The following is a 27,986-nucleotide window of genomic DNA, read 5'->3' on the forward strand; positions in this document are numbered from 1 at the left end:
GGAAAGAGAGGAGGGAGAAGCTGCCTTCACTCAGGGCAGTGAGTATGTCCCTGGGAAGAGACAGACACGATGTCCTGCGGACACCCTGCCAAGCTTAGCCATGCTCTGATTCTGTCATGACTGATGAAAGGGCAGGCTGTGGGAGCAGGGACTGCTTCACCTGCAGAAGAGAAGGCTCAGCGGGCTTCTTATCCATGTGTCTAAATATGTGGGGAAGGCAGGCTGGGCAGGTGCGATAAAGGAGAGAGAGCCAGCCTCTTTTCAGAGGTGTTCTCTCGAGGCAGCAGAATGCAGTGCACAACAGTGTAAATGCACTAAATGCCACACACAGTATCTTTCTATCACTCAAAGGAAAGAACGCTTTGCTCTGAACACTGGTGTTGTACTCACCGAAGTGTACTCTCTGAAGTTGAGGAATCCCCACCTTTGACCAGCCAGCTCTGTAGAGATGCCAAATACAGAGCAGGATGAAGAGAGCAAATTCAGTCAAGTTGGTGTGACTTCAGACAGCCAGACAGGCCTTTGAGCCTTAAAGGACAGCCATCCATCTGCTGCAGCACTAAACTGCTTCAGCACTTCGGTCATGGGGGTGCCCTGGGAGAGGAATCCAGCAGCACCATGCCCCTAAGCATGTTGCATTCAAATGTCAGGACAGAAACTGGGTGGTTTTGGAGCCTGACACACGGCTGCTGCTGCTGCCTGGCTGAAGAAAAGCTGGTGTGCGTTGGCCGGGAATCGAACCCGGGTCAACTGCTTGGAAGGCAGCTATGCTCACCACTATACCACCAACGCATCTGGCTGCATGCCTCCCTGAGGCTCCTGCAGCTCACCACCTCAGGGGCCTCCTCCTTCCAGCCACCTGTCCACACGGGCAGGCATGGGAGAGGGCAGGTTTTGCCTGCTGTGTTTCCAGTGGAAAGAGTTAGGCTGTGGTGTGTCTGCTGCTGCACAGCAGCCTGCGCTGCTCAGGGGCCCTTTTGGAGTGCTGACTGGCAAGAAAGCAAAGGGGAAGGGTGCAGAGCCGAGGGAGTGCAACAGCCATACCAGCCCCAGCCATGGCATGAGAGAGGAGCGAACGAACGGCAGCAGAGGCACAAAAGCTTGGCACAGGAGCCTGCAAGTAAAGGCTGTAGCAGAGGATGGTTTCGATCCATCGACCTCTGGGTTATGGGCCCAGCACGCTTCCGCTGCGCCACTCTGCTCTCCCCCAGACCTGCTGCCCCCACCTCGCCCAGCCCTGCCTGCGGTGCCCTGAGCCAAACCCGCAGCAATGGGGCACCTGCCTGCCTGCTTTGCAGGCTCCCACCACCTGCTCTCCACACAGCTCACCAGGGCCGCCACCATGCCCGCAAATCACGCTGCCCCGTGATGCGGCTGCGCCCCCTCACAGACAGCGCCCTGCCCCTGCCTGTGCTGCGCTCCCCCGCAGAGCAGGGCTCCTCCGACTGCCTGTCGCAGCCCAGCCCTCGCTGCTGCCTGACCGCTGCAGGGCTCTGCCCACCGCTGGGCTGAGGCCTGACAGGCACACAGGGAAGGCCGTCTGCCCCAGCCCTGAAGCGCAGGGAAAGTCTGTTGTGGGGGCTGAGGGGGCCATGCTCCGGCCTGCATGTTTCTGCCTCTGCCTGCTGCTTCCCTGGCCCGTCTACACGCCCCGGCACACAGCATGCAGGCACACGAGATAAAGGTCAAACACAACACACAGGGCTGGGCACAGAAGGAGTGCTGCTGGAGTCTGCCTGCCTTCTGCACTGGGTATAGCTCAGGGCAGAGCCTTTGAGCTGTCCCTTAGCCCTTTGCGGCTCTGTGACCGTAAGTGGGACAACTACAGGGGACAAGGCAGGTACCAGCCTGGGCCTGTCACACACTCTCCTTCTCGGGACACTCTCCTTGTGATAATACCTCAGGGTATTATCCCTTGTCCTATCCCTTCCCGCTTCCGCAAACACAGCCAGGCTACCAGCATCAGCCCCTCTTCCTCCCAGGGCCTTTGCTGCCAGAGCAGCTGGCCATGGGACCAAAAGAAGGCCTCTCTGAAGCCTCCTGCTCTTTTCTAGCACACGGGTCAGCACCTGAGACAGACGGGAGTAGTCTGATGGATGCCAAAGATCCCACCACACGTCCTTTTGCATTTGCTGTTCCTCCTCAGAGGAGAAGCACACAGGATATTCCGCACTCCTCAGCATCTCAGCTTTACACCAAATTTGGGAAAGACCCCTGGGAAAGGTTGTTGCTGTGTGTGCAAAGGCTGGGGAGAGAGAGGGTCAGCTGTTAGGACCCCATGGCCTTTAGGCAAGATCCACGAGGATCCACTGCTCTCAGAGCTAGGAGGTGTCTTCCCTTCAGGGTGAGGCCACTCTGCTCACAGAAGGACTTCTTCTACAGCCCCTGGACATCAGTGGCCCTTTCTGTGGCTCTTTCTGTGTCCACTTCTTGCCTGCCCGGTTAATGGCATCAGCATTACTTGCCCATCCAGGCACTTTTGGGGCGGAGGCGAGGACAAGTACTCAAAGTGAGCAAGGGGGAGCTGCTGTGTTCCCTGGCAAGGCCCTGTGCAGCTGGAGGAACACGGCTGTGCCTGGGCCCCTGGGGGCCTGCATCCCGTGGCAGCTGCACGGTCGCTGCAGGCAGACCAAAAGGGGACTGCATGCCGTAGTTGGCAGGATTCGAACCTGCGCGGGGAAACCCCAATGGATTTCTAGTCCATCGCCTTCACCACTCGGCCACAACTACCTGCTCCGGCCAGCTCTGATGGCATCATCAAGTGCTCTGGGCAATGACCACCAGCTCCCTGCCACTCTCAACGACAGGCTGCACCCAAAGCCGCTGCACAAGGGACCTGCACCAGCAGCCCAAATTGCCACCTGCTGACACGCTTCCTGGCCCCTTGACTGCTCAAAGCCCACGGATAAGGACGCACCTTCCTGCACCTTGGCCTCACACTGCCATACGGCATATCCTGACACACAGAATCGTATCTGCTCACCTGCCATCTCAGCTGCTTCCACGGAAAAAGCGTGGAGACAACCTGTGTGGAGACAGACCCTGACAGCGGAAGCTGTGGGATGGGATATTAGCCATGGGATGCAGTCTTTCCCAAACTGATCCAATGTGACCTTCCAACAGAACGCAGTTCTTCAAGAACCACTCCAACATGCTCCTTACAACAGGGTACAGCCCTTCAGCAACAGACTCTCCCAGATTGGGTCCCCCACAGGCTGCAGCTCCCACCAGACACCCTGCTCCACCAGGAGCTCCTCTCCAGGGATTGCCGTTCTGGCCCAGAGTCTGCTCCTCTGATGGCTAACAATGGTCTGCAATGTCCTTCGGGCCGTATCTACCTGCTCCACCATGGTCCGCTACACAGGGTGCAGGGGGACAGCCTGTTCCACCGCAAAGCCGCAAGAAAGAAGAAAGAAAGACTTGAATCCTCAAGTCTAAGATAGTGTTTCTTTCTCCTCTTCTGCTGCATGGGCTGCAAATGAGCCTCATCCCTGTGACACTGGATCTCAGTCATTGCTCAGCACTCGGCCCATATCCTCTCACTTCTCGCTGACTCTCCAAGCCTTTTCCTGTGCACTGACACCATGAGACTGTCACAGCCTTCCCCTCAGGGCTTTATGTCATAGAGCCCTCTGTAGCCAGCTGGCTGGGGCCCACGTAGGGCAGAAGGAAGCACCCTTGCTCCGCCAATGAACAGGCCATGAAACAGCCCTGTTGGCCGAGTGGTTGGTTCTGCATTTCCACAGGCTCTGGAGGGAATGCAGGGAGTCAGGGGAAGAGTACATGTGTGCCTTGAGCCCCTTGGCAACACGTTGAATGTGCAAAGCCATCACTTGCTGGCACCTCCTTTGGTTGCTGCTGTGCAGGATTGCCTCAGCCTTAGGGAGAAGCGTTAGCAGTGTGCTGCCCCTGTGCCAGGGACTCTTGGGTTCGAGTCCCACTCCTGAGCAGCTTCTTTCCTCTGCCCTTTGCCCATCTCCAGGGGAGTACACCCAGGCCAAGCCTGTCCTCCTGTACATGCTCCTCTGAGGACTGTGCTGTTGGGCTTCCACACCTAAGGTGTCCCACCTCCTGGGGTAGGGCCTCATCTCAGGAAATGCCCTCATGCCTTTGATTCCCTGGGAAAATTCCTAAGTAGGGCCTGGGATCAAATATTGTCCTTGTGCTTCTTGGTTTGTTGTTTTTTTTTTGGGTGGTGTTGGTTATACACAGGAGATGGGGCTGTTGTTTGAAGAGCTTTTGTGAGCTTTTTTTGTTCTTTCATCTGGGTGTGAAAGCCCACAGCTAATTCTAGGTTTGATCTCCATGAGACACGGGGTCTGAACATGCTCATTGGCACCACAGAGAACATGAGGGCTCTGTACGTGCATTGAACGCCATCTGCCCTAATTTTCCTTGCTCACCAGTGACTAGAAAAGTCTCCTGTGCAGCAGTGCTGAAAGGATGAGGGGAAGTGTGTCCCGGCACAGAGTTTCCTGCCAATCCTGGACGGAGGCTTCATGCTTAATTCCAGTATTTATTTCCTCTCCATCTCCAGACCCTGAGATCTGCTCAACACTGCTGGCATCCTCTCTGCCACTTCCTTCCTGGTTGCCAGCTTATTTGCCGGGAAAGTCAGCTTGGAGATCCCCCGGCTGGCAGAGGGGTCCAGCATGCCAGCCCCTTCTCAGGTGAAAGTGTTCCTCTTTGGTGGATTCCTGCCTCTTACCTTATAAAAGCAGCCATCAGCTGAACCAGTCAGCAGGGGAAATTAAGGTACCAATGAAGTGCATCTAGGGCCTGGACTCACCTGAGAACGCCTTGAGGTGGGCAAGGTCTAGAAAGGGTGATGAATCCCACCTGAGAAACCTCATCTAGGTGAGCCTGCAGTGCACAGGGGGTTGGAGTGGCTCACCTCCAAAGGTAATTTCCAGTCCAACAGGAGTAATGCGGACTCTGGACCAGCCACACAAAGGCAATGCCTTGGGAGGCAGCAGCACGGGAATGCATAAAAGCAAGTGTTATTTCAGGAAGGGTACAAAGCCCCTTGGAAACACCCTTGGTGAGGAAAGCAGCACGTAGGTAGGAGTCAAGCTAAGAGCTCTGCTATTCCTGGCGTGCCTGAGGCCGAAAAGCCATGTCCACTGCTGTCCACAGCTGGGTGACTCATGTTTGCCTGCAGCTCAGGGATTTTCCCAGCTCTTCCACATCAGGGTGACTGTCAGGTGTGCTGGGAGGCAGATCCCAGTCACTTTATACGTGGAAATGCATGGAAGGGCCTACTCCATCCCTGGTCCAGGAGAAAATGAAATCAGGTTAAGGCTCTATGCCGCAAGCCTCACGTCAAAAGGAGGCCAGGCAGACCTCTGGCCAGTGCGACAAATGTGTTCAGCGAACCAGGTCTTGATCGTCTTTTGCTGTCTTGATAGTCTACCTGACCTTACTCAATGGTCTCCTGCATATCTGTGATAAACCACAGGGAGAAATGTCTCACAGAATTAGCTCCAGTCTCAGCACTGAATGCCCTTGCGTGGTGACTTCTCGTGTCCTCTGTGGTTGGGTATCACCGTGACTAGTGGCCATGCTCACCACAAAGTGGATGATAGTCCAAAGGACGTTTGTATGACGGAAACACACAATCCCGCAGGGGCAGCCGAAGACCTCTGTTGTAATTGGCCTTAGGAGCTGGGAACACAGATACATCATTTCAGTGTTGGGTGGTATGAGGCAGGAACAAAAGCTGGCAGATGAAAGAAGCAAGCTCTTAACCACCACCAAGGCCTCTGAAGGAAGCAACTATGAGGTGTTTTGATGCTTCATGAGCAAGGAATGTTTCTGTTCCCGTGGGGCTCTGGGATGCAGCATAAAAGACCATGCTGCTGCAGGCTCTGCATCCACTTCTCTTCTCTCTCCCTTTCCCTGAGGAACGAGGTAAGCCTGCGCTCGCTCCAGCTCTCCCTGAGGGCCCCATTGCTGTCATGCTGGCGACTCCGTTTGGTCCTTGGGCTGCCTCAGATTGGCACTGCAATACAGATGGTTTGGGCCCGTGACTTTTCTCCCTTTTGAAGGGGTGGATTTGGAGAGCTGGGGACTGTGGGGACCTCTCTAGCAGAGGGAGAATAATGAGGCTCAGCTGCAGGGATGTCTCTCTGCAAGAATTAAGTGCCTGAAAAGAGATGGACCCTTACCAAATAGCCCGGTGCATCCTGCCCAATCTTCAGTGCAGACATTTCTGTTTTGGAGATGACAAAGGCTGACCTTGGGGTGTGTGTCCCCTCCCTGCTACTCTGTGTTTCAGCTTCGCCTCCCTCGACGAGAGATGTCTTGCTGCAGACCCTGTGTCCCATCCTCCTGCGGTGCCTCTGGCCCAACCCCACTTGCCAGCAGCTGCAGTGAGCCGTGTGTCGCCCGGTGCGCTGACTCAACGGTGTTCATTGAGGCCTCTCCGGTCGTGGTGACCCTGCCGGGCCCCATCCTCACCTCCTTCCCTCAGAGCACCGCCGTGGGATCCTCTCTGTCAGCTGCTGTTGGCAGCTCCCTCAGCAGTGGGGGGGTTCCCATCTCTTCTGGGGGCTCCCTTGGTCTGGGGGGGTCAGGGCTGTGTCTGCCTTCCCCACTCTGCCGCTTCAAATGCTGAAGCACATGGATCATCCCATTTGGGGCAGACATCCCTGAGATGGATGGGCCGTTCTCTCTGCCTCCCTGAACCCTGCAAACGATCTTCTTGGTCTCTGTACTGCTCCACTGCCTTTCCTCGTTCTCATTAAAGACCTTGTGCAGCACAGCTGGAGACTCGTGGTGGTCTGTTCTCTTCCTGCCTCCATTAGCTCCTCACTGCTCAAGGAAAGCATTGCACAGTAACCCTCTACTACAGATCTGAGAGTGGTCAAAATGGCAATGTACCGTTCTTGGATGTTGTGGAGTCTTTGGAGATGACCAAGTTGCCACGGGCCATGGGTTTCAACAGTCTCCTCTACCCGAGCACGTGACAGGTTTCCATAAGCAAGAGCCTGCGGGCAGTGGGGCCCAGGGTAGGAGGAGGGGCACCGATACCGGTGCTCTGGGGCTGGTAACACAGGGCAGGGAGGAAGGCAAGAACTTGGAAGATTGGAATAAAAGTCAGAGAAGAGGTCCCACTGAGATTTGAACTCAGATCGCTGGATTCAGAGTCCAGAGTGCTCACCATTACACCATGGGACCTCCTGGACACCTGCTGTGACCCTGCCCTGAGCAAGGCATGGGGCATAGCACGAGGTTCAACAAAACAAAGAGCTGCCACGATGACACAACAAGCAACACACCTTCCTATGTGTTGCACAACGTGCAATGCCTTCTTCCTCTCATGGCACTCAGGTGCCCTCTCTCCTGACATCCTAACTCTTTCCACTGGAAACACAGCAGGCAAAACCTGCCCTCTCCCATGCCTGCCAGTCATTCCCCACGCTTGGTGCGCTGCCACGGCTATATGGACTTCCCCGACCTCATTCCACAGCAACTAGCATAAACAGGTGCATAACAGAAAGGTGGAAATTTCTTAGAGAAATGAGTCTCCATCATGGTGATCACAGGATGGACGTGAGGTTGGAGCCCTCCTACCGCAGACACGTACGCATGGCTTCTGTTCCATGCTGTACTTCTGTGGACGGGGAAGGACAGGGACAGGTCGGGGATCTGGATTCAAAGGAATGTGCCTGGAAAGGCGTCAGAGTGGTATCTCCAGAGAGCAGAGTGTGTACCTCACTTCCTTCTTTCCAGGAACTTTGTTGCATCCACTTCCAGTTATATTCAGAACGTCTCCAAAATGACCGAGTCTCAGTGTAGTATGGCAGTGGCTCTGCACGCAGCCTGGGGACACAGGGATGCCGAGATGCGCAGTCCTGGCTACGATTGTGCAAAAGAGCATTTCAAAGGCGACCTCAGAGGAAAGAACACTGTGCTTCGAACACTGGCGTTGTACACACCAGCATACTCTCTGAAGCTCAAGAAACACCATTTTTAGCAGCCAGCTCTGCAGAGATGCCGAATACAGAGCAGGATGAAGAGAGCAAATTCAGTCAAGTTGGTGTGACTTCAGACAGCCAGACAGGCCTTTGAGCCTTAAAGGACAGCCATCCATCTGCTGCAGCACTAAACTGCTTCAGCACTTCGGTCATGGGGGTGCCCTGGGAGAGGAATCCAGCAGCACCATGCCCCTAAGCATGTTGCATTCAAATGTCAGGACAGAAACTGGGTGGTTTTGGAGCCCGACACACGGCTGCTGCTGCTGCCTGGCTGAAGAAAAGCTGGTGTGCGTTGGCCGGGAATCGAACCCGGGTCAACTGCTTGGAAGGCAGCTATGCTCACCACTATACCACCAACGCATCTGGCTGCATGCCTCCCTGAGGCTCCTGCAGCTCACCACCTCAGGGGCCTCCTCCTTCCAGCCACCTGCCCACACGGGCAGGCATGGGAGAGGGCAGGTTTTGCCTGCTGTGTTTCCAGTGGAAAGAGTTAGGCTGTGGTGTGTCTGCTGCTGCACAGCAGCCTGCGCTGCTCAGGGGCCCTTTTGGAGTGCTGACTGGCAAGAAAGCAAAGGGGAAGGGTGCAGAGCCGAGGGAGTGCAACAGCCATACCAGCCCCAGCCATGGCATGAGAGAGGAGCGAACGAACGGCAGCAGAGGCACAAAAGCTTGGCACAGGAGCCTGCAAGTAAAGGCTGTAGCAGAGGATGGTTTCGATCCATCGACCTCTGGGTTATGGGCCCAGCACGCTTCCGCTGCGCCACTCTGCTCTCCCCCAGACCTGCTGCCCCCACCTCGCCCAGCCCTGCCTGCGGTGCCCTGAGCCAAACCCGCAGCAATGGGGCACCTGCCTGCCTGCTTTGCAGGCTCCCACCACCTGCTCTCCACACAGCTCACCAGGGCCGCCACCATGCCCGCAAATCACGCTGCCCCGTGATGCGGCTGCGCCCCCTCACAGACAGCGCCCTGCCCCTGCCTGTGCTGCGCTCCCCTGAGAGAGGGACTTAAGAGAAGCTGAGCAATCACTGGGCCTCTTCAGCCCGGAGAAGAGGAGGCTGAGGGGGGACCTCATCGTGGTCTACAACTTCCTCGCGAGGGGGAGCAGAGAGGCAGGTGACCTATTGTCCGTAAACACCAGTGATAGGACCCGCAGGAACGGTCTTAAGCTGAGGCAGGCAGGGGAAGTTTAGGCTGGACATCAGGAAGAGGTTCTTCACTGCGAGGGTGCTTGCACACTGGAACAGGCTGCCCAGGGAAGTAGTCACTGCACCAAGCCTGTCTGAATTTAAGAAGCGATTGGACTGTGCACTTAGTAACATGGTCTAAACGTCTGGATAGACCTGTGCGGTGCCAGGAGATGGACTTGATGATCCTTATGGGTCCCTTCCAACTCGGGACATTCTATGATTCGAGGGCACTGATGGCATTAAACTACTTAGTGCTACTTAGTGTCTTTGCTAACTATGGTGCATTGTGCAAATTAACTAAAGCAAGAAGCCTTGGGTCCCTTACCAAGGTCAGTCTCCTGAGAAGAGGGTGAGCCTATCTTAAGAAGCTACTAGAAACAGCAGGCAGACCAAAAGGGGACTGCATGCCGTAGTTGGCAGGATTCGAACCTGCGCGGGGAAACCCCAATGGATTTCTAGTCCATCGCCTTCACCACTCGGCCACAACTACCTGCTCCGGCCAGCTCTGATGGCATCATCAAGTGCTCTGGGCAATGACCACCAGCTCCCTGCCACTCTCAACGACAGGCTGCACCCAAAGCCGCTGCACAAGGGACCTGCACCAGCAGCCCAAATTGCCACCTGCTGACACGCTTCCTGGCCCCTTGACTGCTCAAAGCCCACGGATAAGGACGCACCTTCCTGCACCTTGGCCTCACACTGCCATACGGCATATCCTGACACACAGAATCGTATCTGCTCACCTGCCATCTCAGCTGCTTCCATGGAAAAAGCGTGGAGACAACCTGTGTGGAGACAGACCCTGACAGCGGAAGCTGTGGGATGGGATATTAGCCATGGGATGCAGTCTTTCCCAAACTGATCCAATGTGACCTTCCAACAGAACGCAGTTCTTCAAGAACCACTCCAACATGCTCCTTACAACAGGGTGCAGCCCTTCAGGAATGCTCCACCAGGAGCTCCTCTCCAGGGATTGCCGTTCTGGCCCAGAGTCTGCTCCTCTGATGGCTAACAATGGTCTGCAATGTCCTTCGGGCCGTATCTACCTGCTCCACTGAGGTCTTTTACATGGGCTGCAGGGGGACAGCCTGTTCCTCCACTGTCCACTGGGCTACAGGGCAAGTTCTTCTCCAGATCTGGAGTATCTCCTTCCCTTCCCTATTCATTGAGCTTGATGTCTGCAGGGTTGCTACTTTCTACTTTTCTTCACTCCTCTCTCCCAGATGTTGTTGCACAGTGTTTTTTTCCTCCTTTCTTAATTATGCTATCACAGAGGCACAATTAACATCACGTATTGGCTCAGCTTTGGACAGCGGTGGGTCCATTTTTGAGATTTTTAACAGAAAGGGTCTCGTTGGTGAAATGGTGATTGGTGGCTATCTTGTCCATAGTGGCCATGAAGTAGTCAAATTTAAAATGTTAGGTGATAGGAGGAAAACTACCACCAAATCTTCAACCCTGGATATAGGGAGAGCAGGCTTGCGGTTGCTCAGGGAACTAGTTAGTATGGTCCCCTGGGAATTTGCTTTTGAAGGTGCTGGGATCTATCAGCACAGGTCACTTTTAAAGTACTACATCATAAGAGTACAGGAAAAGAGGACTCCAAAATGTCAGAAGTCAAGCAGGTAGGACAGAATGCCAGGTTGGCTGAGCAAGGATCTTCTAGAGTTTTGATGGAAAAAGACAGCATATGGCCACAGTAAATGAGGTCAGGTGACATGAGAGGATTACAACATTGCTGCTCACTACTGTAGGGAAATAATTTGTGCAGCCAAAGCTCAACTAGAGTTGAAGCTGACCAACAAAAAGGACTTTTTGAAGTATGTTAACTGCAAAAGGAGGACCAGAGAGAATATTGCTCCATTATTTGATGAGGGTATTCACCTCAGAAGTAGGGATATAGACAAAGCAGACATTCAATGCCTTCTTTACCTATGTCTTCAACAGCAATGATGAGCCCTGGGACCCAGACAGCCCTGATATGGAGGACTGACTGCAGGAACAATAAACTCCCAGCCAACTCCAGACATGTATGGGATTTGCTGCTCCAGCTGGATGCATGTAAGTCTATGGGGTCAGATGGAATTCAGCCCAGGGTGCTCAAAGAGCTGATTGATATCATCATGAGACCTCTATCAATTATTTTTCAACAGTCTTGGGAATCTAGAGAAGTCCTAGTTGACTGGAAGCTGGCAAATGTTGCCCTAATTTTCAAGAAGGGCGAGAAAGAAGACCCTGGTAATTACTGGTCTGTCAGTCTCACTTCAGTGCCTGGTAAAATTACAGAGAAGATTATGCTGGGAGTTATTGAAAAACACTTAAAGACAACACAGTCATTGGTCATTGCCAACTCAAGATCACTAGGGGAAAGTGCTATTTAGCTAACTCAATTTTTGTTTTATGTAACAGTGTTTACCAAGGGAAACCAAGGGAAACCAGTTGATACAATCTTTTCTTTTTTTTTTTTTTTCAGTAAAACTTTTGATACTGTTTCTCGTAGTATTCTTCTGGACAAAATGTCCATCATACAACTTGATAAATACATAATATGAAGGGTGCACAGTTGGCTGACAGGTCAGGCTCAAAAGGTTATAGGAAATGGAGTTGCATCAGGATGGTGGCCAATCAATAGTGGGGTTCTTCAGGGCTCCATCTTGGGGCCAGTTCTCTTCATTATTCTTATAAATGATCTGGATGCAAAAAATCAAATGTGTACTAAGTAAGAGTGCAGACATTAAACTGCAAGGAGCTGTTGACTCCATCAAGAGTAGAGAGGTCTTGCAGAGACATCTTGACATTTTAGAGGGCTGAGCAATAACCAACCACATGAAGTTTCACAAGAGAAGTGCTGGATTCTGCACCTGGGACAGGGCAACCCTGGATATATGTACAAACTGATGGACAAGAGGCTGGAAAGCAGCCTCACAGAAAGAGATTGGGAGTTCTGGTTAGTGGCAAGCTGTATATGAATCACAAATGTGCCCTGGCAGCCAAAAAGGCCAACCATATCCTGGGGTGCATCAGGCACAGCATTGCTAGCCAGCTGAGGAAGTGATTGTCTGACCCTACTCTACACTGATGCATCCTTACCTCGACTACTGTGTGCAGTTTTAGGCACCATGATATAAGAAGCACATAAAACGATTAGAAAATGTCCAAAGGAGGGCAACAAGGATGATGACAGGTCTAGAGGAGAAGACATACGAGGACTGATTGAAGTAAATTGGATTGTTCAGCCTCAAGAAGAGACTGAGGGGAGACCTCATCACATCTTACAGCATTCTCATGATGAGAGTGGAGGGGCAGGCACTGATTTCTTCTCTCTGATGACCAGTGACAAGATCTGAGGAAACAGCTGGTGGTCAGGCACTGAAACAGGCTCCCCGTAAAAGTGACACCAAGCCTGCTTCAAGAAACATTTGGACAAGGCTCTCAGATATACGGTTTGATATTTGGGTGCTCCTGTGTGGAGTCAGGAGCTGGACTCAATGATCCTTGTGGATGTCCTCCAATTTAGGATATTCTGTGATTCTCTGATTCTATGAGATCTAGACAAAACTGTCAGTGGGCCCTAGGGAGTGATTCAGGCCACACCAGAGCTTGCTTACTTACTTCAGAGGTCTTAGTTAAGGTCCTTATACTAGTAAAGACTAGTAAAATTCAGATGCTTTAGGTCTCCATAAAAGGGCAAAATATTCTCACATATCCTGTATTATATGTCAGTCCTGTGCAGCTGTCCCAGAAGTGCATTGTGGCAAGATGTTAGGCATAGATGCATGGAAAGCCCAATGATACCTACAGCTTTGGTCAGCTACACTGTAACTGGAACTGCATTCACCACATTAGAAAATCTGTATTCTACATTCTGTGAATTCAGACACTGAAGTCTTGTTCCGTGGGATCTGTTTTCCTCTCATCTTTGTTCCCAGTGCTTTTCTCCTTTCTTAGATACAAGAGAAGAAGTAGCAATAACAGTTGTCGGAGTTTACACTGGGTTTGGATTTTGAGCCAGAGCGTCCATCCTGCTTCTGCACAGCGCAAGAAATCTGTGCAGGCCTTGTGAGAGAGTTTATTCTTGTTGGTTGGATACCATCATTCTCTGGCCCTTACTGCCTCCCTCAAGCACATATGAAGCCCTTGTTATCTATCTGCAACTCAGATAATGTGATCACATTTTGAAAGAAATGTAAAGCAATACAGGGATCTGATGTTCATGGCCCATCATTGATCCAAGATTATTCTTTTCCAGCCCATGCAACAATTTCTCGGCCACTTGAAATTACTTAAAGACATGAAAGAAGTGTTTAACATGGCTGGGGAGAAAAAAGAAAAAAAAAAAAAGAAAAAAAAGAAAAATCAACAACCTGCAGTCATCTATCCAGAGACAGAATCATTTGGGAATGATCTGAAAACTTTCTGACAAGGTCTCAAAGGCCACTGTGTACAAAATGCTCCTGTATACAAAAAGCAGTCACAGCCAGGTCTAAACTGTCAGAAATTCACTTAAATTTATAGAACCATGGCTACTTAAAGACACTTCTGATTTCTCCTCCATACATGACTTCAAGGACCCATGTTCTCTGTGACTAAAAGGGAACACAAAATCTGGAGATGCATTAAACAATGGGACCGCTTTGCAGTTGATTGTCTGATTTTCAGCCTCAAATTTTGGTCTTCAGTCTTATTTGTGAACATCCTCAAGTCTCAGTCTTGTAAGTTTTTGTACCCAGTGAGTTAATTTTGGAGAAGTGGTGTATATATATTCATACCAGGCTTAAGTAAGGCAAGTTGTATTGGTGATCATCTTTACAGAAAAATGCTAGGTCCTGTTTTGTGATTTTTATACATACAAGTTACGTTTTTATATATATTTATACTGTATTTATATTCAATCAAAACTGTGAACTGAAAAGAGCAATAATATCAATGCTTTAATTTTAATAATAATGAAGTAGTGCTTTGAAACAATTATAAATCATATTTATAAATTTATTACTTATATAAGTCATTAATTTATAAGTCAATAGCAATTATTTCACTTCAGGTTTTAGTGCCAAATACATTCTTTCAGCAGTTTTTGACTTAACAGGGTCCAGGTGATGCTCTGAACTTTCAAAGCATAAATTGATGACAATAAAATGACTACAGCTGCTTATAAGATTATTGTTCTTGAGTTCTTTTTAAAGGCAATTGGCTTGATCTGAAAAGTGTAACTATCTAAATTTTAGCTGATCATTGAGAAATCATACAATTCAGTAAATGGGGAGAAAAATCAGCTTTTAAAATGAATTAAATGGATCCAAAATTAGACACAAAAGATGCATCTATCACAACATAAAGTGTTACATGTTCTGTGGGTTTATATAGATTACAATGGTGGGTTTGCAGGATAAAGTCTGATAGGGTTTTGTGATTCAGACCTGTAAACTAGTGAGAGATTTTAATTCAAATTATTTTAGCCATTTTTTTCTTTTTAATTAGCAAAAAATGTCCTTCATCAAAATTATTTTTCCTCAAGCATCTCAAAGACTCATAACGAAAGTTCTCATAAAAAAAAAAAAATAAGAAAATAAAATTTAAAAAATGTGGTTACTATCCACAAACTAAAATTTCTGTATCCTCTTTATTTTTTTTTTTCTTCTAGAGATGAAATAAACTCTTTTGAATTTCTTACTTTCCCAGGAAATGTTCCATCAATATATTTTCAACATTATCTTATAGAAATGTGCCAATTCTTCTGTCTTCATATTTCAAAAAAAAATAAGTATTCTACATGCAAACTGTTTTAATAGGAAAAAATAATGATATGGGATGACTAGCTCTTTTGTTCCAGTAACTTCAAGATCACAATTCTGAGATGACTGAATACAATTGGCAAGATGATTAATTTATCTATCTCTCATTAATGCTTTTGAAAATTTGAATAATTTTTTTTCATAAAATAGAATTAAAATGAATTCAGGAATTAGGGGCAAGATTCATCAGAATGTACTTTAAATGGTTTCTGCATGGATGCTTACAGCTGGACTAGTCATCTACATTTTCCTTGTTATTACTGAACCTGCACTTTTGATGAGGTTTATCTTATCCTAAGGTCAGATAAGCTGCCTGTTTCTTTTCATTGACTGAAAGAGAAACCTACACAGCAGTCATCTAAAGCTTAATCACACAAATCCTATCTAGGGATAAGAATATTTTTTAATTTTTTTTCAGAAATAAGCATTTAATTTTCAAGCCTCTTTTCCATATTCTACTCTTTTTTTTTTCTTTTTTTCTTTTTTTTTTTTTTTGCCTTATTTTATTTATTTATTTTTTTCCTTTCCTGTTCTGTATTTGATCTCCAAGGCTCAGCTCTGCACTTCTCTTTATGGAAGAGAATTCTACCCAGATCAACATGTTCCTCTTGCTAGGATTCCCAGCCCTAATGGACTTGAAGGTATTGTTCTTCATAGTACTACTACTGACATACATTTTAACTGTTATGGAGAATGTGGTCATCATTTTGTTAATCAAAACAAACCATGAGCTCTACAAACCCATGTATTTTTTTCTTGGTCATCTCTCCTTCATTGAGGTCTGGTACATCTCAGTTATTATCCCCAAACTCTTGGCAAATTTCATTGCTGAAGACAGAAGTATTTCCTTTGTGGGATGCATGACCCAGATCTTTTTCTTCAGCTCCTTCATGTGCACTGAATGTGTCCTTCTCTCTGCCATGGCATATGATCGCTATGTGGCTATCTGTCAACCATTGCGCTACCTGGTCATCATGACATACCAAATGTGCATATACCTGATAGCTCTCTCCTGGTTCAGTGGGTTCACTGTATCTTTGATCAAGATCTCCTTCATCTCTCAGTTGGAGTTTTGTGGTCCCCAGGTAATTAACCATTTTTTCTGTGATATCAGCCCAGTGCTAAACCTCGCCTGCACTGATATGTCGGTGGCAGAGACAGTGGACTTTGTGTTGGCTTTATTCATCCTGCTTGTTCCTCTCTCCGTCACTATTGTCTCCTACCTATTAATTATCATGACAATTCTGCATATCCCCACCACCCAAAGTAAGAAGAAAGCTTTCTCCACGTGTGCTTCCCACCTAACTGTGGTCACCATTTTCTTCTCAGCTGCCCTCTTTATGTATGCTCGGCCCAAGAAGATCGATCCTTATGACTTGAATAAGCTTGTGTCAGCTGTGTATACTATTGTCACTCCCATCTTAAACCCCTTCATTTACTGTCTGAGGAATCAGGAACTGAAGAAAGCATTCAAAAAAGTTCTCTCTGAAAAAATCAGTATCTATAAGGTCTCCAGATCCATCACTTCTCTCCAAATGCAAGGATAAACTATGTATAAACTGAAGCTGATAAGTACACAATAAGGATATCTGGCTAATGTCTGTTCACAACAGAGACAGACTGTGATCAGAGGAACAATGACAGGGTGGAGAATGCTGACAACCTGATCTTTCTGAATCAGTCATGCCTAATACTATCAAAGGTGAATGACTGAGTCATAGTCCCAGGAACTTTCCTAAGTGCTATGCAAAATAAAGGGGACTATAGCATAAGGGAATATAGAATTTGGAAAGCCTGGGGATGGATGGAAAGTCTGGAATTAAAAGAATTGGGGATATTACAGGATTTATTACAGTTTGTTTAGGGAAACGCCCAAAGGAAGGTAAAGGGAGATAAACACAGGAAAATGAGCAAATAAAAGGTCATGTGCACTTGTCTGGTCAACCACTGTACACAGTTACCACAGTCTGTCCTGCCTTTTTATTAAACTGCTTTCCTTTCACAGAATTACAGAATTGTCAAGTTTAGAAGGGATCTCTGAAGGTCACCTGGTCCAACCCCCGTACTCAAGAAGGACCAACTAGAGCCAGTTGCCCAGGACCATAGGCAGATGGCTTTTGAATGTCTCCAAGGAGGGAGACTCCACAACTTCTCTGGGCAACCTGTTCCATTGCTCAGTCACACACACAGTAAAGAAGATTTCCTTAATGTTCAGACAGAGCCTCCTGTGTTTCAGTTTATGCCAATTGCCTATTGTCCTGTCACTGGGCATCACTAGAAAGAGCCTGGCTCCAACCTCCTTGCACAATGTCCTGCCTTGAGACAAATTGTCTATGTCTTGCCTCAAGTTTTTCTTTTTTACGTGTGCATACGCATATGTGTGAGTGATTTGGTAGTAAACATAAAGACATTGATCAGGACAAGAGACCTGAAAAAACAGATTCTGGAGAGACAGAATATTACAGGTCTAAAACTAGAGGGACCAAGGTCAGAAAACAAGACGTGGAAAGCCCATTAGTCCAAAGTCCAGCTGCCAAAGGGACTGTGGCTCTGGATGCCAGACATCGAAAACATCAAGGGCCTGAGAGAACAAAACTGGAGAGAGCAAAGGTCTAGTATACAGATAAACTCATGAAGGGGATATTCTATTAGTAGACATCCACATTCATGCTCTCTGTGTTATGTGGAGACTTATAAAATATAGTCTCCTTCTACCCGTATTGATCCATTTGTGGCTCTGTGTGTGTACATGCACCTATTGGGAACTCATGTTCAGGCTCACTACTAGCAGGGCATGGGAACAGGGATATGTATTTGGTTTATATGGCAAGGGCTTAGTAGCAGGGGGGCTGGAGGAGCAGCTAGTGGCCTTTGTGAGAAGAATATGGAAGCTGCCCTGTGTTAGATGCCGGTTCCAGGCAGCTCAAAAAGAGATTTTTGAGTTGCTGGACATAGTCGAGCCAGTAAGCAATGTTGGTTACACCTTTGTGAGAGCAGATTTAGGAAAGGGAAAAAGAAAACTGCTGTGCAATAGCAGCTGAGAGAGAGTAGTGAGAAACAGCTCTCTATACACCAAGGTCTGTGCAGAAGGAGGGCAGGAGGTGCTCCAGGCACAGAGCAGAAGTTCCACTGTGGCCTGTAGAGAGGCCCCTGGTGGAGCAGGCTGTCTCCCTGCAGCCCATGGGTACCACAGCAGAGCAGTTCTCCATGCTGCAGCCTATGGAGGACCCCATGGTGCAGCAGGTGGATGTGGCCTGAAGGAGGCTGCAGCCCATGAAGAACCCCTGCAGGAGCAGGCTCCAGAACAGAGCTGCAGCCTGTGGAGAGGAGCTGCCACCCTTGGGAGACCCATGTTGGAGCAGCTTGCTCCTGATGGACAGACCCTGTAGTACAGACCCATACTGGAACATTTCTTGAAGAGATGCAGCCTGCAGGGAGCCCACACAGGATCAGTTTGTGAAGGATGGCATCCTGTGGGAAGGACCCCACATTGGAGCAGAGGAAGAGAGCAACCATGGAGCGACAGAGATGAAGTGTTACAGGCTGACTGCAGCCCCCCTTCCCCTGCACCACTCAGGGGGAGGACGTAGGAGACAGCGGATGGGGGGAAGGTTTTTTCATTTGCTTTGATTTATACACTGTTCTAGTCTGCTAGTTATAGGCAATAAATTATATTAATATCCCTATGCTGAATCCGTTTTGTCTGTGATGGTAATTGATGGGTGGTCTCCCAATTATGTCAACCCTTAAGCTCTTTTCATTGTATTTTCTCCCCTTTTTTCCTTCAAGAAGGAGGAGTGAGAGTAGTTGTGGTGGGGTTTAGCTGCCCAGCAGGGCAAAACTACCACAGGATAAAGAGCAATCATTCCACTCACCTGTCCAGGACTGCAGGAATACGCTGGATGCAGCTACTCTTAACACACACTTGACAACAGCTCTAAGAATCTCTTTAAATTCATCAAATTTGAAGTTGGCTACATGAGATACAGCAGATAAATCAATATCCATTGATTATAATGCAACAGTGTTCTCATTTGTTCTTGTCATTGACCAATGTTTGGGTACCATTCTACGATTATACAATTCTAAGTCCATGGGCATTCAGTGTGGACTTTTGTAAAGGTTTGGGTAGTCTTCTAGTCTCAACACAATAGCAATAATCACAGGCTCAGTTTGGTGATGAAGATTCATATAGTTTGTTTGTAAGATGCAGTTGAAATTCAGTTTTCCAAATGCTTTAGCATGAGTATATACTCATTACATACCATCAGCAAAAACAAAATAGAAAGTTCCAGTAGGTGAAAACTAGTCCATGAAAAAAATATATGGTTCCAAACTTCACTTTTGTTCCTCTACCCTTTTGCAAAAAGAAGAATAGACTACCTTACACTGTATCACTCTTTAATTCCATTCCTATCACAGGGCACTGAGTTCTTACATAACCAGTAAGAATCTCCCACATTTCTTTTCAACAGCATTATCAAACACCTGTCCTTTCTTCATGCTACCTCCAGGGACACAGGGCAGAGATAACAGCCAAAACAAAATAAACAAGCAAAACTCCCTTTTTTGAACTGAAAATTTTAAATAAGAACATCAACATTTTTGGGGTTGTGCTAAATGGCTGCATACAAGACAGGACCCAAAAGAGATCTAACCATATGCCATGTGATTACAGGCAGTTCATTCCGTGAGGTGCAAACTACCATTTTTAGGGCAAATGCCAGTTTGCACACCAAGTTGGTAGCAGAGATCTCTCTCTGGTTTGTTCTCAAAGACAGCACACATATACCCTTTGCAAGCTCAGTGTAGATTTACAGTTTCTTTCTGCACCAGTGCAGAACTGAACACCAGGTAGGTCTTGCAGGGAGATAAACAATTCCTTTGCAACATTCTAGCTAAAAAATTAAATAAATAAATAAAAATTAAAAAAAAATAAAAATTAAAAAAAATAATAGATTCAGTCTGAGTGCTGGTGTTAGCTGTATACCTGATTCCCGCTCATTCCTATTCACCCTGCATTGCAGTAAAGCTGGTGTTGAAATTTATCTTGTATCTTCCTACATACATTGTCACAAAACATTATGCCACAACATATCATTTCTTCGGAGTGTATATAAAAAGCTTGTCAAATCTTCTGTCTGCCTTAGGCGCAGTTGTTCTTAAAGTCCAAGAGTGCTAGAAGGAGCATCTGAGTGCTCAGAGTGGGTGCGGAATTCCAAGCTGACTGTTCAGTGTGATGTGTTCAGTGTTATGACAGCAAGAATGTCTGCCTTGTTCATGATGCCTTTTTTAGAAGTTGGGGGTCAGCATCTTCAGAAATCTTGACAAAAGTATTTAGCACAGTCAGGAGTAAGTAAGATGGGCAGAAGAGTAGAAGATAGCCAGGAGGGTGGAATTCAGATGAAAGGTCTTGATGTAGTTGTCTAAAAATATACACTTCATCTTCATCTCCATTTTTAAGCATACATTTAACTACAAGTTCATTAGTAAGGCTCCCCTTATACTTAATGAAAAGATAAGGACCCCCAAAACTGACTCGAGTCAAAGTTCTCAGGCTATGCAACATCCAGAATGTAACACATACTAGCTCTCTAGGGATATACAGAGTATGAGCTTCCTAATCAGAGCCATCAAGTAATACTATAATATTTTGTGTTTTCCAGGACTACTGAATGGGACTGTCAGCTTTGGCTCATATCCTGCAAGAGACAAACATGCTTCTGTATTGGATGCTGGAGACTAGATGGGCTACAATAAAAGACACCTACACTGACAGAACAAACACCAAGGCCTTGAATATCTCCACTGATTTACATCTAAGCAATTAAATTGTAATGTGCTGAACTACATGAGATAATGAGTGATTTTTTAGCCTCTTGTAATACAGCATCCTCTTGATCTCTTCTCTTGTAAATATGAATGGTGGAGTAACTACATTCTGAATTTTGTTCCTCTTTTGGTCACTTTCCACCAGGAGAGTTTTCTCCCTAATGTTTTATTCAGGGCAGATCTCACCTCCTGGTTCCTAAGAGTGTAGATCAAGGGGTTCATAGCTGGGGTGATAGCACTGTACATGACAGACACCTGCATGTCTGTTATAGAGGAGCTGCTCAAGGATGGAGGTGTATAATTGAAGAATAGTGGTATGTACAGTAGTGCCACAACAGTAAGGTGAGAGGCACAGGTGGAGAAGGGCTTCCACCTTCCTTCCTGAGACTGGACTTTCTGGAAGAGGAAGGAGATGATGTATAGGTAGGAAAGGACTATGAGAATGAATGGGCCTAGAGCAATAGATGTGGTGACAACATTAAGGAGGATCATGTTGAGGCTGGTACTACTACAAGCCAAATACAACAGTGGCTTGATATCACAGAAAAAGTGATGAATTTGGTTATGCCCACAGAAACTCAGTTGAGAGGTCATAACTGAATGCATCATGGCATGTACAAAACCAATGGACCAGCTGACCACAGCCAGCAGCAGACAAGTCCTTTGACTCATGACAAGGGTGTAGCACAGTGGGTTGCAAATGGCCACATAGCGGTCATAAGCCATGGTGGCCAGGAGCACAGCCTCAGTACTGCCCAGAAAGTGGAAGAAGTAGAGCTGGGCTAAGCACTCAGCAAAAGAAATAGGCTGATGCCCAAAGAGAAAACCAGTCAGCATCTTGGGAACAGTAACTGTAGAGTAAAAAATGTCCAGGCAGGAAAGGTTCCCCAAGAAGAAGTACATTGGTGTGTGGAGCCGTGGCTCAGATATCACCATGGTCACAATGACACCATTTCCCAGAAGACTAGTTAGGTAGAGCAACAGGAAGGAGATGAAGAAAAAGTATTGTAGACCTTGGATATCGGTGAGGCCCAAAAGGATGAACTCACTGACCTCTGTGCGGTTCAGCATTGCTAGAAAAATAGGAAGCAAAAACAAAATGTCAAGGTTTCACAGTGTGAGAAATGCTGTATTACAATACTTATCTGTTTCTGTACTATTTTAATACAAGCAAATGCAGGAAAGAACAAAACATTGTATATGTATATGCAACCAAACATAAAAGCTGAATACAAACACAAGGATTTAACACAAACAAAAGTAACTATAGTGCAGTCTTCTAATTTCTGTCTAGAACAAAAACAAAGAAGAGTGAAAATTTTACAGAGATTAAATATTAAAATAAAAACTTCCATCTGTGCATAATATGGAAGAATATGTAAGGACAATATGTAAAATATGAAACATTGCTGCTTCTTCACCTTCAGCCACATTAATATTTCAGTTCTGCCCGTCTGTAACTCCCTGCTATAACCTTTAATCTCATCAATAAAACTTCGTAATTCATAAAGATTCACAACGTGAATCACTCTTGATGCTTTCTTTTTACTATTGTGCCTACATTTCTTTAAGCCAATTTTAACTTACCCATTTCTAATGGTTACTATTTCTTCCAGATAGTTCTTTGGTCTTTAAAAATGTGCAATTTCAATTTATTTTTTTTAAAATCAAAAATGGACAACAGAAGGTGCTCCAAGGTTCCATACAGTGAGCAACATTTCTTTTGTACATTGCTGTCAATAAAAGAAGATGATGCCTTAGCATGTGATCACAAGCTGTTTCTGTTATTGAATTTTATATTTTGTCTGAACAATTTCTTTTCATTGAGTAGCAGCACATGAATGGAACAAAAGCCAGCAACTAATCTCCTACAATACTGTGGTGGAGCAACAGTGAGTTTGTAGGAACCAAATTAGCTAGTGCAAGTTCTTAGCCAAATTTGCTCGTCACACTGAAAGCTGATCATACTGGCCCACTAAGACATTAATGATCGGTATAGTCAGTATCTCTAGTCTTTTAAAATACAAGTGAGCAAGCAAATACTCTCACTTTTTTCTGTCTCAAGTAAGTTTGCTTAGCACTATGGATAATTCCTTCACATATAGAATAAAAAGCAAAGTCCCAAAATTATTTTGCTGGGGCAGATAGGCACAAGAATTTCTAACTTAAAGTACAGACTGCAAATTCTGCAAGCTGAGAATTTTTCTCTGTGTATTGAATGTAGCATGATTAATACTGATGAATATAAACAATGGAAAAATTATTACTTCCAAAATATTTCTTGTAAAGGTTACAACACATATAGATACATTTCATACCCTTTCTTGGTTATTCCACTACATACTTTTACTGAAAATAAGTAGTTGTTAGAAGTCATTATGATATATCTCCAACCCAGTCACTCTCTTTCTCATACTATTTTACATGTAGCTTACTCTTTTAGCATGAAAACCATAAACTAACAAAACACTTTTAAAACAATTTCATAATAAAAGAATGTGAGCATGTAGCCTAAGGTAATTTCTGCATATATGCACCCACTCTAAAAAAATGATCATATTTGGCTAAAAATATGTTTAGCATTATCTTTTGAATAATATATATTTGAAACATTGCATTTAATACTATTCTAGATTTATCAAAATGTTAGTCAGTTACCTGCATTTGAAGAGTAAGAGGTGTTATTCTATATGAAATACAAACGCTTCAATTTCTTAAACGTTATTTGCTGCTTTTAAGCATAGAAGGGTTTCTCACTGAAACCCACCTGGGGAAAAACATCACTCCTTTAAGGCGTGTCCCACAATGCCCTCTGATTCTGTGTGTTATTCTCAGTTAACTACAGGTGATCTAATCGCTTTCTTCTACTCCTTTTTCTACTCCTTTAATGATATTTTTTTCGGCTATGTCTAACATTTTCCTTCTGTGTCACAGATGCTGACTAATCTTTTCTCCAGTGAACGGAGAAACACATCTAGTCAAAGGAAAACAGATGTCCCAAATTTTTGTTTGTTTTGTTTTCCAGGGTGGAGTAAGTCCCAAAGATCTTTGTTTGTTTGTTTGTTTTTTATTTTTGTTTTTTCAGGCATGGGGGGAAGACACTTGCTCAAATATAAATGCAAATAAAAGTCTTTGCATGCTGAAGCTTGCCTATTTTTCCAACTGTATAAATTGCTTTTTTTTTTTTTTTTTTCTGCACAAGCCTCACATCACCACCAACCAGTATTTTTCTGATTGTAGTAGAGCCCTCCAACCATGAGGGAATGGGAAAGCCAGAAAACAAAGCTGAGGACAAAACAACTTATTCTGAATTCAAAGACTAAGAATTTCTGTCCTGCTATTTTATTTCATACCTTATTTTTCTAGATGAGAGTGTAGCCATGATGAAAAAGACTTCCATACATTAAAGTAAGACACAAGGAGGAAGCTTTGTAAAATTACTAGAAATGTCTGATGAGGAAAAACAAACAAACAAAAAGTGTTTTTGTTGTTGTTTGTTTGGCTTTTTTTTTTTTTATCATTTTCAGAATGTACAAAATACCCATCATGGGGGAAATACATTTCCTACTGCTTTCATCAGTCTCTTGAGATTAGCTTTGTGATTCCGTGCTGAGTTGCAGAACAAAGAACTAAATATTCCCTGAACAGAATGCATATATGAGTCACCTGCAAAACTAAAGAAAAAAAATGGAAGCAGATGACAACCTCAGCTGGTTACAGTGTTTGGGCCACTGCATTTCCTAAATCTCCTTCAAATATTGAAATTTGTGAAATCAAGTATGTGTTCTATTTGTTATGATCTATAAGGATTTTTGATGTTTTATTTTTATTGTAATTTCACAGAGAAGAAGGAGTTTTTAGCCACATAGTTAAAAAAAAATAAAATTCACATCTTAAGCTTAATTTTCAATCTTATGGAAAAGTTTCAGCTGCTTACAAAAATAACATGTTCAATTCTAGTTCAAGAAGTTCAAATGTGGGAGTGTAAATCCTACGGGAACTTTTAAATCACAAAGAGGCATCTTTCTAGGAATGTGGCTTTTACATTTCCTTTATAAAGCTCCTGGCAGCTCAGCTCCAGATTGGTCTTGGGTTTTAAAACCCAGTATGTTCAGAGTAGTTTTGTAGACACGTAGAACCTCTGCAAGCTTACTCTCCTTCCCCTGATCAAAACAAGCCAAATGCACTGTGTCTTGTCCAGTAAAGTTTTCAACAATTTCAAGGACATTTAAGCAAACTCTCTGGGCAACTAGTTCAGTTGTCCAAAAACCCTAAAGGTGGAGACATATTCTCTAGTATCCAGTTCAAATTTCCCAGTTTTGACTTGCATAGATCACCTCTCATCTTATCACTGTGCTCCTCTGAGAAGTATTGGCCTCCATTTTCTCTACACCTATGCCACACCACATAGTAGTAGACAGCAACAAGATCCGTGAGACTTCCTTTCCTAAGGATGAAAGAAAACAGTCTTCCAGCCTCTCCTTGTCCTCCAGGTGTGTCCGACCACTAATCACCCTGGTGTTCTTGTGTTCTTCCACTGGACTTTCTCCACTATAGCGGTCTACAGCTTCCTTATGAGGGGGAGTGGAGGGGCAGGTGTTGATCCATTCTCCTTAATTGCCAGTGATAGGACCCATGGGAATGGTGTCAAGCTGAGGCAGGGGAAGTTTAGGCTAGACACCAGGAAGAGGTTCTTCACCGATAGGGTAGTCGCACACTGGAACAGTGTGTCAATCTGCTCAAGGGTAGGAAGGCTCTGCAGGAGGATCTGGATAGGCTGCACCGATGGGCTGAGGCCAACTGTATCAAGTTCAACAAGGCAAGTGCTGGGTCCTGCAACTGGGGCACAACAACCCCAAGCAGCACTACAGGCTGGGAGATGAGTGGTTAGAAAGCTGCCTGGCAGAGAAGCACCTGGGAGTATCGGTTGATAGTTGGCTGAATGAGCCAGCAGTGTGCTCAGGTGGCCAAGAAGGCCAACAGCATCCTGGCTTGTATAAGAAACAGCGTGGCCATCAGGACTAGGGAAGTGGTTGTCCCCTTGTACTTGGCTCTGGTGAGGCCATGCCTCGAGTACTGTGTTCAGTTTTGGGCCCCTCGCTACAGGAAGAACATGGAGGTGCTCGAAAGAGTCCAGAGAAGGGCAATGAAGCTGGTGAGGGGTCTGGAGAACAAGTCTTACGAGGAGTGGCTGAGGGAGCTGGGTTTGTTCAGCTTGTTTGTTCAGGAGAAGAGGAGGCTCAGGGGTGACCTTATCGCACTCTACGGGTACCTTAAAGGAGGCTGTAGTGAGGTGCAGGTTGGTCTGTTCTCCCACGTGCCTGGTGACAGGACAAGGAGAAATGGCCTAAAGTTGTGCCAGGGGAGGTTTAGGTTGGATATTAGGAAAAACTTCTTTACCAAAAGGGTTTTTAGGCACTGGAATGGGTTGTCCAGGGAAGTGGTTGAGTCACCATCCCTGGAGGTTTTTAAAAGACTTAGATGTAGAGCTTAGTGATATGGTTTAGTGGAGGACTTGTTAGTGTTAGGTCAGAGGTAGGACTAGGTGATCTTGAAGGTCTCTTCCAACCTAGATGATTCTGTGATTCTGTGAACATTTTTATAAATTTAAACTTGACTTGATTTATTCTGTATTCATCTTACAAATAAATTGTGTTTCTGTATTATGCTATATTTCTCTTCATCAAATATAAATTGTTTTTAAGTTGACTGGTTCACATTTAGGTGACTCTAGACATTTAGACACTGAAGTTAATGAAGAGACATCCAGCCCATCCAAAGGTGAAATTCTGGCTAATCACAGATGTCACTCGTATGATAAGATGACCTGCACTTTGGAGGTTTCTACTTCTTTCTGTATAAAATAAATTCCAAATGGTTATTAGAAATGTGTATGTCTCTTTTGTCTTTACCTAATTTAGAGACAATTCTCAGGCTGTGACTGATAAAGATGTTCTTGTACATGTTTCCCAAATGATCTCTTTTACTCTGGAGTCACTGTCATATCCAATCTTAAGCCCCATCTCATGTTTTAAGCCTCATCTTACTTGCAACTGTAGCTATTTCCAAGACCATGTCTGTTCTAAGCTACTAATCTTTTAGTAGTGTGTGTGGTATTTTTTGTTGTTGTTGTTGTTTTGTTTCTCGTTTGTTTGTTTTGTTTTGTTTGTTTGTTTGTTGCTTTTTTCTTTTAGGATGGGTCTTGTTGAGGAAATGAAGCCAGGAAACCAAACCATTGTCACTCACTTCTTACTTCTGGGGTTTGCCCTACATGGCAAGATGCATCTCCTATTTTTCATAGTGATTTCCATCATGTTCCTGTACATAGTTATAGGTAACTCTCTAATAGCGGAGATCACAACCATTGACTCTGTCCTACGCAATTCCATGTACTACATCCTAAAGAATCTTGCCTTGACAGAAATCTGCTACAGCTTGAGCACTGTGCCCAAAGTGCTATTGATTCTGCTGATGGAGAGAAAAATTACTTCCTTCACAGCCTGTGCCCTGCAACTCAGTTGTGCTATACTTTTTGTCGCTTGCGAGTGTTTCGTCTTAGGTGCAATGGCTTAGGATCGGCAAGTGGCAATATGCCAGCCTCTGCATTAATTCACCACGATGAACAGGGATCTCTGCTTCAAGATGGCTGTTGGGTCTTGGCTTACTGGTGTACCTGTTGCTCTGGTCTTCACCACATGGTTGTTTACCTTACCCTTCTATGGGACAAACAACATAGAACATTTCTTTTCTGATGTTTCTCCTGTGTTGAAGCTGGTGTGTGCAGATACAGCCTTGTTTAAACTACTGATTTTTATTGCTACTGTCATGATAGTGATGGTTTCCTTTTCACTGATAGTTAATTCTTACCTTCACATTATCTGTGCTGTTCTACAGATACCCTCAGCTCTGAGCCAGAGGCAGGCCTTTTCCACCCGTGCAGCTCACCTGTTGGTAGTAACTCTTCTACAGCACAGCTGGCATCATTCACCTGCGACCTAAATCCAGCCTCTCACCCAATATGAAGAAAATGGTTGCCCTGTCTTACACAGTTGTCACCCCCATGCTTAACCCCATCATCTACAGCTTGGGGAATCAGAATGTTAAGCAAAGCCTGAGAAGATGCATTGACAAAAGGCTGCTTAGGAAGCAAACAGCCATCTTTTCTCCGTCCAGGTGATGCATTCTTTGTATCT

The 27,986-nt window shown here is 45.8% G+C and overlaps 2 protein-coding genes, 1 long non-coding RNA gene, 7 other non-coding genes and 1 pseudogene across 12 annotated transcripts; 3 read left to right on the top strand and 8 right to left on the bottom strand.

The window, feature by feature from the left end:
* Positions 1-720: 720 nt before the first annotated feature.
* TRNAG-UCC (transfer RNA glycine (anticodon UCC)) lies at positions 721-792 on the bottom strand. The gene has a single exon. It is a non-coding gene; the product is annotated as a tRNA-Gly (tRNA).
* Positions 793-1,130: 338 nt separating this feature from the next.
* TRNAM-CAU (transfer RNA methionine (anticodon CAU)) lies at positions 1,131-1,202 on the bottom strand. The gene has a single exon. It is a non-coding gene; the product is annotated as a tRNA-Met (tRNA).
* Positions 1,203-2,648: 1,446 nt separating this feature from the next.
* On the bottom strand, positions 2,649-2,730 carry TRNAS-AGA (transfer RNA serine (anticodon AGA)). The gene has a single exon. It is a non-coding gene; the product is annotated as a tRNA-Ser (tRNA).
* A 3,012-nt stretch (positions 2,731-5,742) lies between these two features.
* On the top strand, positions 5,743-6,763 carry LOC137863278 (uncharacterized). Its single transcript, XR_011100832.1, has 2 exons — positions 5,743-5,910; positions 6,278-6,763. It is a non-coding gene; the product is annotated as an uncharacterized lncRNA (long non-coding RNA).
* Positions 6,764-7,107: 344 nt separating this feature from the next.
* On the bottom strand, positions 7,108-7,179 carry TRNAQ-CUG (transfer RNA glutamine (anticodon CUG)). The gene has a single exon. It is a non-coding gene; the product is annotated as a tRNA-Gln (tRNA).
* A 1,088-nt stretch (positions 7,180-8,267) lies between these two features.
* On the bottom strand, positions 8,268-8,339 carry TRNAG-UCC (transfer RNA glycine (anticodon UCC)). Its single transcript has one exon. It is a non-coding gene; the product is annotated as a tRNA-Gly (tRNA).
* Positions 8,340-8,677: 338 nt separating this feature from the next.
* TRNAM-CAU (transfer RNA methionine (anticodon CAU)) lies at positions 8,678-8,749 on the bottom strand. Its single transcript has one exon. It is a non-coding gene; the product is annotated as a tRNA-Met (tRNA).
* Positions 8,750-9,574: 825 nt separating this feature from the next.
* On the bottom strand, positions 9,575-9,656 carry TRNAS-AGA (transfer RNA serine (anticodon AGA)). Its single transcript has one exon. It is a non-coding gene; the product is annotated as a tRNA-Ser (tRNA).
* Positions 9,657-15,533: 5,877 nt separating this feature from the next.
* On the top strand, positions 15,534-16,508 carry LOC137863223 (olfactory receptor 6B1-like). The gene has a single exon (XM_068696205.1). It carries the CDS (start codon positions 15,534-15,536, stop codon positions 16,506-16,508), a length of 975 nt encoding a protein of 324 aa, XP_068552306.1.
* A 2,372-nt stretch (positions 16,509-18,880) lies between these two features.
* LOC137863220 (olfactory receptor 12D2-like) lies at positions 18,881-23,634 on the bottom strand. Of its 3 annotated transcripts, XM_068696200.1 has the most exons (3): positions 23,452-23,575; positions 22,381-22,526; positions 18,881-21,866 (listed from the first exon to the last, which is right to left on the bottom strand). In XM_068696200.1, the coding sequence occupies exons 2-3, from the start codon at positions 22,382-22,384 to the stop codon at positions 20,896-20,898; spliced, it is 975 nt and encodes a 324-aa protein (XP_068552301.1). In that variant the 5' UTR covers positions 22,385-22,526; positions 23,452-23,575; the 3' UTR covers positions 18,881-20,895. The 3 variants fall into 3 exon arrangements, with proteins under 3 accessions (XP_068552301.1, XP_068552303.1, XP_068552302.1); XM_068696202.1 differs by lacking the exon at positions 22,381-22,526 and having other exon boundaries at positions 23,561-23,634; XM_068696201.1 differs by lacking the exon at positions 22,381-22,526 and having other exon boundaries at positions 23,452-23,586.
* A 3,354-nt stretch (positions 23,635-26,988) lies between these two features.
* Positions 26,989-27,986, top strand: LOC137862801 (olfactory receptor 10A7-like; annotated as a pseudogene).

This window comes from Anas acuta, chromosome 12, assembly GCF_963932015.1.
Source record: "Anas acuta chromosome 12, bAnaAcu1.1, whole genome shotgun sequence".
NCBI classification, from domain to species: domain Eukaryota; kingdom Metazoa; phylum Chordata; class Aves; order Anseriformes; family Anatidae; genus Anas; species Anas acuta.

Bases quoted from the DNA above. Each gene is read 5' to 3' on its own strand.
- LOC137863223 (XM_068696205.1), top strand. From the start codon at position 15,534: ATGGAAGAGAATTCTACCCAGATCAACATGTTCCTCTTGCTAGGATTC.